At 34.0% G+C, this 11,747-nt stretch overlaps 1 protein-coding gene across 1 annotated transcript in view; it reads left to right on the forward strand.

Moving 5' to 3' along the window:
* Positions 1-11,501, forward strand: part of LOC121123371 (uncharacterized) — a 232,570-nt gene extending 221,069 nt beyond the window's left edge. The window contains exons 5-6 of the mRNA XM_040718492.2: positions 2,736-3,381; positions 9,864-11,501. Coding sequence (XP_040574426.1) covers positions 2,736-3,381; positions 9,864-11,095 — 1,878 coding nt within the window. The 3' untranslated portion in view covers positions 11,096-11,501. The remainder of the gene's footprint in view (positions 1-2,735; positions 3,382-9,863) is intronic.
* The last annotated feature ends 246 nt before the right edge of the window (positions 11,502-11,747 follow it).

Raw genomic sequence — 11,747 nt, forward strand, 5'->3', positions numbered from 1 at the left:
GTATCGGAATCGGTTGAAATTTTAGTATCGGTACATCTTTAATAATTACTCATTACCAGAGTTGTTCAAATAATAAATGAAGTTATTAAATTTGTCAGAAGTCAGAAGAATCGAACACTAATATTATTCTATTTTTAAAAGGAAAAATATCAACTTTTTTTAAACTTTAAAGGTAATTAATTTCCTTGGAAAAGTGAATTTCTTGAATTTCATAGAAGACTGCCCTCAGGCCAAACTAATGTCTTGCAAAGTTTAATATAGATATAAATTACTTGGGGCGTAAGATCCACATGTTAAACATTTTTATTATTCTACGCAAACAATTTTCAAAATTATATTTAGGCAGAACAAAATTCGTCAAAAAATACTTAATGAATATAAATTTGATTCATGGATCATGATTTACAATCCGCCTCAAACATCTATTAATTACGATGATAACTAATTTACCTTTTAATGTCATAAACCATTTGCTCCATAATTCCTCAACCATTGCGCCAATTCAGCCCAATCATACTTCTGTAGTTGTTTTGTTACATTAGCAACATTGCAAAATATATTTTTCTCAAAAGAAAATGTCGTGAGGAAAGCTTTTATATAACACATATACATACATTAAATATCCTTTTATTCAAACACCTTTTACCTCATTCTAAGCTTTGACAAAATGGTTTTGTCAACATTCAAGTAATTACTACAAATATATAAAATGTGTTCTGTTTATTCAGGTGCTCTGACTCTCACCAAGAAATGATGTCATATAAAGGGTAGTTCTTTTAAATGTTTGCACTTTTCTTATGCCTCATCCCATCATCCTATAACCTGCTTTTATTACAAGCATACACTAATAGAAAATAAGTCAGGTACGAATGTCCCATTACCACATTAGTTGCTCATTATACATCCATACAACAACATACCCCGTCTTCTTTTAATCAAGAACAAAAACGTTGTGCACTTTTGTATATTTGTGCTATTTTAATGGTAAAATAGACAACTCATTTTGGGCTAAAGCAGTCCTGTACAAAACTCGGTTCGTCCAAAAATTGAGAAAACGTCTGTAGCAGGAGGGTGAGGATCCACTGCCAATGATTTTCCTAAAGCATTGTAACCATAAAGCGGCCAAAATCTTCCGAAGCCCTTCTCAGTTGCGGAAAATAAATAAGAAATCCCGGCCAATCGATGTGTACGATGACTGATAATATCGACATAGCATCCCGTTCAACTGTCAATGTTGTCATGAATGAAGACTTACGGTGCCACAGCTATAAGCATTGCAAGTGGACAGCTTCCAACACTGTCAAACAGGGAGAAAAGGGTCACCCGAACCTTGGCTTTAATCAAGTTAATAAATAAGCCTCCCGTAAAAGATCTCGTCTGTTTCTTCTCAGATGAGAAACATGTCTGTCAAACCCCCAAAGTATAACTCAAAGAACAATATATGGTTGGCAAAAAGTCCTTATAACGTTCCTAGGATTGTGAAGCGAGGTGGATATATCAAGTTGTGGTTCTTACCGTTATTAGCAGCGAAGGTGACGTTATGACACCCTTCATCTTCAAGCAGTACCTGAAGGTCAACATCATTCTGCGTACCAAAGTTTTTCCCTAGATCTGCAGCATCATGAAAGACCAACCTTGGATCTGGCAGCAAGATGGGGCACCCTGTCACACAAGCAAAAGAACACTCGATTTTATTGATTCTGAGAATGTGAGGTACGTCCTGTCGAGTTATTGGCCTCTTAACTCGCGGGAATGGAGCCGTTTAGACTCATTTGTCTTAGAAAATGTCGAACTGGTTTACAATTTAATTGTCGAGAGCATCACAAGATCCCTGAGAGCTGGGATAAGGAAAACTTCAGGCCTTACCCCAGTGGGACGTTCAAGAAAGGAGTGGCACCTTTCTGGGTACGTTGTGCCCATGTGGTCCTTGCTAACGGCTAGTATATTTACTTACTGTCAAATTTATAATATAATGTTGATTTTTGTGAAATTTTGTATAAGATCGCTTTAGAAATAAAGTCACAGAAGTGTTTTGATTTTTTTTTTCCTCGGCTTGCGAACGTTCAGATGAACCACCCTTTATGTTAGAGTCTAAAAATACATAGGATTAAAACACCTATATTTGAATATAATTTATGGGGCATTACTTTCTATTAGACTCAACCCCATACTAATATACATTAATTAATCTGCATTATTCTCAGGAGTATCACTATTGAAGTTAATCAAATCTATATACTCTTCATTGGATGATAAAGGAGGAAAAATAATTGATTAATTCTTATTTCATATAAATAACAAATATATAAAACTAATAAACTTTGAGAGTATACGTATCACGTTTTATCTCACAAATATTTACATCAACTAAAGAACATTTGAGTGATTTTATTGGTGTATAATGTACTTGTACATATGTTCATCAAATCAATTTTTGAACTAAGCAGTGACATTTTTAGCATATACCTACAAATGAACAATATATTTATGAATATAACAATCAATCCCGGTTTCCCGAGTATTTAAAATCAGATCTATTAATATATACATATATTATTAAATTAGTTAATATCTTTATATGGCAAAAATAGGTATGTGTCAAGATGACAATCTGATATTGGCCAAGCCTTTCAGGTCTATTTCACATAAATATTAATCATTCATAAATTAGTTTATTGTATTTGATTCAATATCATAAATCTTTTTCATCTTTTCCTTTTCTATGGTCTTCCTAGGTTTTGGATTTTCCAGGAAATCCCCTCAAAATCCTCCGAAACGATATCTTTATTGATAAAAATCTCCTAAATCTTCAAGAACTGTACTTATCCTCATGCTCAATAGGAAAGATAGAGCCGAATGCTTTCAGAGATTTGATTAATCTTGTTCGTTTGGATCTAAGCAAAAACTCTATTGTTTCTGTACCAGAGAAATCCCTCAATAGTGTAACGCAACTTCGGGAGCTCTCCATCTCAGGGAATCCTATACGAAAAATCAAAAACTATGCATTCTCTGCGTTGAGTCAGCTCGTCAAGTTGGAGATCAGCGACTGTCAGCTTACTTGGATTGAACCTTACGCGTTCAATGGACTTGAGACCCTACGTCGACTCAAGATAGATGGAAATCGGTTGGCAGAGTTGAATCCCGCTGTTTGGTATCCTCTTAGAAATTCTCTCTATGGAATTGATTTGCACTCTAATCCATGGAACTGTTCCTGTGCTCTTCGACCCACGCTTGAGTGGATTCGGACAGCTAATGTACCTCCAAGTATTCCGCCGGTGTGTGCTTCTCCATCACGACTCAGACACAAATCATGGAGTTCCTTACGTGAGCGGGACTTTGCCTGCTCGCCAGTTATTGTGTTGCTTGCATCATCTAGATCAGGTAAGGGATTATACGTAGAGTTATAAAATATATGGCCTTATTTGTGTGTAAAAATTTTAATAGTTGCCCATCTTCATAGTGCTTTTTTTGTTTTTTGCTTTCAAACGCTATTATTATTGTTTTTCAGGATAGATCATTTAAGTCTAAAATAATAAATAGAGCATCTGCTCATGAATGACATAGAGTAACACTCATGATTTTTTGGAAAGTTTTAATTTTAATTTTATGTCCTTTCTAAATGCTGAGTAGGATCTGTTCCTATTTTCATCCTATAAATACAACTTACGGTAATACATATAGGACTATTGCTCTGTCAGTCCTTATTTATTTGGTCCAGGCCAGTCTTAGGGTCGATCCCATTAGTCCTTGGGATCAGTCCATAGGTAAACCGTTTGTCGTTTGAACTGTCAGTACTGATTCAAAAAGAACTTTATCAGTTTTAGGACTCACAGTCAATGGATAACTGCTCAAGTAATTAAGTACTTTTTTGCATCTCTCAAGCCCTAAAGCTAAAACTTCATCCTGCCGGTGAGGAGATGTCTTGGAGTCCTGGTAAAGCTCTTAAGGTCAAAGTCATCATGAAATGTTGTCCTGGTGGTGATGTTGTCCACGTTGAACTTTTCAACCAAGCAGCGTATTGATGCTGGTGGATTTTCGTTGATCTTGGACTCCAGGGATTTGAATAATGTTTGATCTCACTTCAAACCATTTATTCCGCTTCCTTTTGACTCCTTTCCCATTTTTCTTGTCCACCCTGATGTTCAAAACTGTCCTCACGGTCACGCCAACAATGTCTAGAATTCTTTTTGGATCAACATCCGCGTAGATATGTTCCTAACCCTTTGCCTTTTTTATTTTTGTTCACTCATTTTTCGTCCGATTTTGACCAAATTAAAACAAAGTGCAAGAAAAATCCATATATATATCAGAATGTTGATAGAGATGTCACCTAAAACCTTAATTAGTCCAAAAAAAAATAATGGCACCGAAAATTTCCCTGTCGTACTCTGTACACTTAGACGCGTAGACACATGATAGATGTGGGGTAACTCACCTTTATTGTTATTAACAAATAGTAATTTAACCCCTTAAAAAGTATTTATTCAACTACGTTTGTAGGTAGATTTGTATCAAAGTACATTTTTTATCGACTCTTCCCTTGCACTTCCCTGCGCCTCGTGAGTTAATTATCTTGCGATTTTTTGACTTGATTATATGTATTAACCAACTCGTTCTTTGTCAAAAAGCCAGCAAGAGATATGTATGAATATCTACTTACATAATTAATTATTCACTAAATAAGACTTATATCTCAGTCATTGTCCTCAGCAGTCATTGTTACCCTACACGATTTGAAAGAATTTAAACCAAAAGGAAAATGCTCATTGTACAATTGATTTAATACTTAAGATTGACATGAATTAAGTGATTTGAAATACCTTGTCATTATTACCTTATGACAATTTTTGTAATAATTTAAAGATGATGATTATCAATATAATTTATTGGAACCCACAAAATTAGACTTTTATGGTATACCTAAAAAAGAACTATTGGTTTTATATAATATCAGCTTTGTGAATGATTTCACAACTTTTTTTAATCGACACATTACAATCGATATACTAAAATAAGAAAGATAGAAAGTAAATAGAAACACTCATTTTGTACAAATGAATTCAAAACTGATCTCAGTTTTTCTCTCAGTCATCTGAAGTCTGAAATATCTGGGTTTACAGAAATTCGGGAGTATTATCGTTCAGAGTCATTTTTTACCCTTAAAACATAAATATAATAGAAATATGTTAAATTTATAATTTTTTTTGAAAGATATATTTGATAAATATGCAGCTCAAAGAATTTTTCTTCACTTTTTTATTTTTTAAGCGATCATATTTGGAAGTCAACTACTCATTTTATCGCTTTTTTGTTTGAATCCTGACCTCACATTCACAAAAAAAGACTCCCTTATGAGGTTTGGTAGTTTTTCTCAGATAAATTCTTCTCTTGTCGTACAAAATAGAACAAAGATCTTTGGACATGCATATTTTTTAAGTAGATCTATTTTTAAGAAAGATTCATTGAATATCTTCTATAATTTAAGCTATGATATTTCTCATAACAATGTATATGAATAAGTTATAAGGGTCTAAAGAAGGGTGTAGTTTTCATAATTTCCCCACCAATAAGTGGAAATATATCGAGTTTAGAACGAGATACAGAATCAATAAAAGCAAAATATAATCATAAAAACACTTTTACATAAGTTTGTTTTATCCTACTTTTAATTTGGTGATTGCCTTAAAGGTAAAAAATACCTCTGAACGATAATACTTCGAAATAGGCTATAATCCCAGACATTTCAGATTTAGAGAAAAATAGAAATCAGTTTTGGATTCTGCACTCATAGATAAATTCTATCATTGTCTTTAATTCATTTGTACAAATCCCCCCCCCCAATTGTTCCTCTGTATAATACGTAGTAGTGTACAAGTTGCAATTTTGTACTAGTTGTAAGTTATATAAAGAAAATGTACAAGTTAGAATTTAAAATCAAAGATTTACAGTACTTGGGATGAGGATAATTCCATAATTGAATCATACAAGTTGCAACTTATACAGACATCACAACTTGTACACAGAATATATAGGATTGATCTTATCTACCGGTATACATTTTATTATTTTCAAGAGTAAAATTTAAACGAGAGGTTTTGTGAGGACATTTATTTAATAAAATCATCTGAAAATAGTGTTTGGCACAACTTTTATTCACTATATGAGTACTCAGCTCTAATATTACATCAATACGAGACCTAAATCCCTTGTAGACTATGTAGTCAGACTCGAGTTTGGTCCACTCCTTCTTGGTGGAAACCTCTAGAGGCTGGACACTCCTGTGGGGAATAGCAGACACCCTCTCCTCCAGTAGCTCCTAGATAGAGTAGTCCAAGGGGTTTGCCTCGGGACAGGATGTCGCCACATGTTGTGGTCCCAAAAGTCGGAAAAGTTGTCTCTCAGGAAGGCCTAAGTTTTAGCAGTGTGAACACACGGAGATCCGTCTTGAGTAAAAGCAAGGTTGTCGCGGAAATTTTCTCTGGACCAAGGTTGCACTTTCTTATCCAGAAGTACGATGTAAGCATCTGTATTGAACCGTTCCTTCCTCTCCACAAAAATGGGAGGGCAGACTACGTAACGCTCAAGACCAAGGTCCTGGCTGGATGTTTTGTTTTGAAGACATGTCTTACTAAGCTGATGCATTGTATGGATGTTTGGTTGTGGGGTAGCATTTGCTCTGCTTATTCACTGTGACATAAACAATGAATAATTATACATTTAAAAAAAAGCAAAACTTGTCCCGAAAATTGAAAATTGAAATTGGATTGAAAATAATAAAATCTGTACCTCTAGATAAGATCAACTCTGTACATAATAATACTAAGCTATCAAAACCTATCAATTACTAATAAAGATGATGTTTTTGGAAAGGGTCTTGAAATCATGTCTTTCTTCCATTCGTTAAGATCCAAAATCCTCACTTTAATAAAAAGATGGATAAGTGCTATAAAGAAATGAGTTTGTTCATACATATAATCAACTCCAATGATCGCAACGTAGTTAACTCCCGGGGCAAAGGGAAACACATGCTAAAGGTCTTAACAAACATACATTGGTATAAATCTATCCACAAGGGTAGTTGAATATATTCTAGCCTTCATTTTATCAAAATTTTGTTACTAAATGTTGAACTATTATAGAAAGGGACCCAGGAATAGATCTATTATTACCTCCGTGAACGAAGTTGATCGGAAGTTATATTGGTTTTTTTTCAACATTCTTTATTTGGTTTATATATTATATAGAATATACATATATGAATAAACCAGTTTAATTGCATAAAAAGTACATAAATAAACATTATAGTTTATGCTTCATCCTCCGGGATAGAATTTCAACTAATATTTTCTAAAAATCAATCTTTAAAAAAACAGGAAAAAACATGCAAATTAACAATCATGATAAATATTTGTTAAAATTTCTCAACCCCTTTTTAAAATACTTTTATGATTCCGTGAAGTTGATGGAAGGTACCGGATTTCCATGACTCACATCCTGATTTAGGAATTTTCATTGTAAGAGAGACATAGCAGACTAAAGCCGCCAAGATGATACCTCTCAACTCATCCTCCCGAATAGGCTGATAGTTAGTTAGTCGGCTGGCGATGAGGGCTTTACAATTAAGATTTACAAAATCAAGACCCCTTGTTACCTCAGAAGCTCCATCCTTCTTCTTTGAAATTCCAAAAAGAACAAGACCTCTGACATATTTTTATTCCCCATTCGTCAGCCCTTTTACATTTATAAATACAAAATATTTAAGGATATAGACGGAAGGGAAGTCCACAAACCCATGAAGTGTGTTATGATATAGTTTTACACAGTCCTTGTACGGCCTAGTATATTTAATATAATCTTTGGAGATTTGTAACTGCACGGTAAACTTTTTATCATCATTTATTCACCTCAGAGAAGATATTATTTTTCTTTTCCAACCCATAGAGAGGCCCAAACGCTTACTATGCAGCTCCCATAGTCCATTCACAGCTGTATCAAAGTCAAGGGGACCATCTTAATGTGCCATGGGCATGGCATTAAATAATATTTTGAAGAATTCGCAAGTGGAAATGTATTTTCTTCTGCTTGTTAATTAGTTCTCAGGATTAAGGCCCAGAGTTACAGATAGATTTTGATGAAAATTTAGTATGAAGATTATACATTTATGGTCACAGTAAGAAGTTATTAAACTTTGAGAGGTCAAGTTCAGTGTAAAATCAATTCCAAAAAAGTCATAATCGACCCTAAATTTGAAAAAAAAAAAAATTGAGATACATAACTCAGTTTGATTTTAGGTGGAGATTTTGAGCTCAACCGAGTGTCCATTCTAGTATGTTATTATTATACAATGCGAACATGTTTACAGACAATCTTCCTAGAACTAATTTTTTGGGATTTTTAGGAGGACGTTATGTATATCTGACCCAGTCGCTAATCTAATCCAACATAATGGCAGCTTAGCTACTCTCCATTCAAATAATTAATTAAATTATTAGGGTGACCATGTTATTTTTCCGATATTTTTTTAGCATACAGGGAAAGCTCAGACATTAGGGACGTCACAGCCTATTTGAAGCCCGACAATACATATACCGAGTGATAAAAAAAAACAAGTTTTTAATCTCCTTGTACTTGTGTCTGAGTGTATGTGTTCAAAATACAAAAAGAACAACTCAGTTAGATTTGAATCGGTTTTGTTGCAGATAAAATCAAAAAAAAAATTTATATCTCTCTCTTTTCCTTCTTCTTTTTTTTTTCCTCGTTTTTTTTTATTCTGACTTCCCTTTTGAAAATGAGACCGACGCCAGGGACAAAACATTAGGTCCCTGACGTCCGTGATGCGCAGAGCATATATTTCTCAACTGTAATCCTAAATATGATAAGCAGTATACATACATATGTTGGTACTTCTACCTTAGACATTTGATTGATACAAGTATCAAGTAGCCTCATTACATATTTATGTATTCATATTGTATATGCAAAAGATGAATTATAATTTTGTTTCACTGCTTAGTTAGCAAGATTATTTCTAAGGAAGGAAAAGAACTTCCCCGGCTTAGCTTTCTTTCATAATTATGGAACATGAGTTGAACCCATTAGTCATGGTTTATAAATATGCATAACCTTATTTCCCAAGGCAACAGACTTAGATATATGTACAGTAGGATGGTTTGTTTTTCAACATTTTTCGAATTTCGATTACAGCTAGTTAGGAAATGTTGTTTTATGTTAAGAAAATAATCTATAAAAAATTTCATCTTCCTAGGATGGCATCTTTAGGTTGCACTTCAAAGTTTGAAAGGAGACAAAAGTTATTTATTTCGTCAATTAAGATAAAAATACATAATTAATCAGTATTTTGTTAATTATGATAGACATTAAAATAACCTAAAAAAATATTTATAAAGTGTAATTCTAAAAGTCATCCTATGGAGCAAAAAAAAAGAATAATATTTAAAAAAAATTTGAATCCATCCTTAAACGTGGATCTTCAAATTTTCCTGACTTTTTTTTCTTTTTTTGTTCGAAAAGACAATTTTCTGAAAAAAACTTATAAAGCACTATTTATAGATTGAACAAATGTCTATCAAAATAATTTTTGCAATATAACTAAAAATGTTTTCTTAGAATCTATACTAACTAAGTAAAAAGTTTTTGCCTTTTTCATAACTTAATCGAGATATACGACCTAAAGATGACTTTGAGCACAATGCACTTTTGTCAGTTTAAATTATGACAAATTTTCTCCACTTGCCGTCATCGAAATTCGAAAAAAGTTGAAATTCAAACACCTCTAATCACATTATCTGATACCCATAAGTATATTTCCACATGTAAATAATTTATCTATTATTATTTTACAGATAATGTTACATTAACATGCCGAATACGTGGTGATCCTCTTGTAGACGTTAACTGGTTTTGGGAGGGAAGTCCCGTGGATCTAGCCGGGTCCTTTTCAAACAACAGATCCACCTCAAAGAAATACATCCTCAAAGAGGGTAGTGCTACAAAATCATATATTCGAATATCGAACTTGACGATACTCAACAAAGATTTGGAACTGGGTACTTATCGTTGCTCCGGAAAGAATGCAGCTGGACATGTGGAGGAATCAATTCGTTTAACTGATGCCCATTCCATCCTTGGAGGAACTCCGGTCACTACTCTTCGAAAGAGATCTTCAAGAGATAATTTCTATTTTATCTTAGTATCTTTGTCCGTAGGATCATTACTTTTTGTGTGTCTTTTTGGAGCATGCTGCATCTATGGAGTTCATCAACGCTCAAGACCTATGCCAGAAATGGCTAAAACCACAGTGACCTATACTAATGGCTCTGCTGCTACAAACGGTCACACTCATAAAACATCTCAGACGTTACTGCAGCAACAACAGGCCAACTCCATAGAACTTCAAAACATGCTCAAAACATCTACCACAACAACAAGATCATCCAAAGAGGATGAGTCTTGTAGAGTATCTCCAGATCTAATTAAGTACAACGAAGGATATGAGGACAATGAAAAGAGTTTACTCGACCCTTCCCTTCCCAAATCTTCCAATGACTGCTATGTTGAAATCGAACCTGTGATGAAATCTGAGCTTTTGGCAACAGCACGTGAAACTGAAATACGTGGTGTGAGTACTGTGGTGGCAAAAAAGGCATATCCTCAGAGAGCTCTACTCTCATACAGAACTGAGCTGGCTGAAAATGAAGGAGAGGATCAACACCTCCTTGGAAATCTCCAATCACCTCATCGATCCCACACTCTAGATGGGAGACGATCATCAGGATCCAACTCCTACAATGAGGACAGCAATCATTCACCACGACGATATTCTGTCACTGAGGACATTGGTCACCCCAAAATTAAGACATTCCTTAAGGAATACTCTCAGCTACAATCACAGCTCAACAGGCTGCGAGAAGCTCGCTCAGAGAGTCTTGGCACATCACTCCTTTGCAATTCGTCCCAAAACTCTCCAGATCTGCGATATAACTACTCCTCGAATAAACGAGTTCAGGTCGTTCACTGTGGAAAGATATCCTCTTCCAAGGACTACTTCATCGAAGAAGAGGAATATGAAGCTTAAAAGCTCGTTCCCAAGTGTTTCATCACTCTTCATCAACTCTACCCAAGCCGTGTCAGGACACTTTCTTACTTTTCCGTTGTTAATCATTAATATTAATTAACTAATTATTATTTATCAATTGATAATTACTCATATAATTATCTAATAAAAATTCATATATAATCTATATCAATAAAATATTCAAAATTTATTTGAATGATACATATATCTTTTGAAAAGATGTTGTATGGGACGCGGGTGGGGTTTGTTTGTTCATTCCTTTGATTTGTTTCTTTGTTGACTCTATGAAATTGTTGATAGATAGATTATATATATTTTTGACGAATTATGTAAATTGAACACATTTTTTAAACTACATTTTATAATGTCTTCTTATCAATGAGGAAATAAAAGATGAGAGAACTAATTTCCAATCATTCAAACAGAAAATTGAATGGTATTCATTAATTTTTTTATCATATTTCTTAGAATATGGAATTATATAGAGTATTTTCACTGACGTCATAAATTGCTTCATCAGGGCCGTTTGCAGGATTATACAGGCTAGGGCTCCCTTCATCATAATTTAAGGAGACGCCATCTTGGGGACTCCAAGTTGATATTTTTACTACATCAAATGGACTCATTTCCAATAATTATTGATGACACTTTA

Source organism: Lepeophtheirus salmonis, chromosome 8 (assembly GCF_016086655.4).
Source record: "Lepeophtheirus salmonis chromosome 8, UVic_Lsal_1.4, whole genome shotgun sequence".
NCBI classification, from domain to species: Eukaryota; Metazoa; Arthropoda; class Copepoda; order Siphonostomatoida; family Caligidae; genus Lepeophtheirus; species Lepeophtheirus salmonis.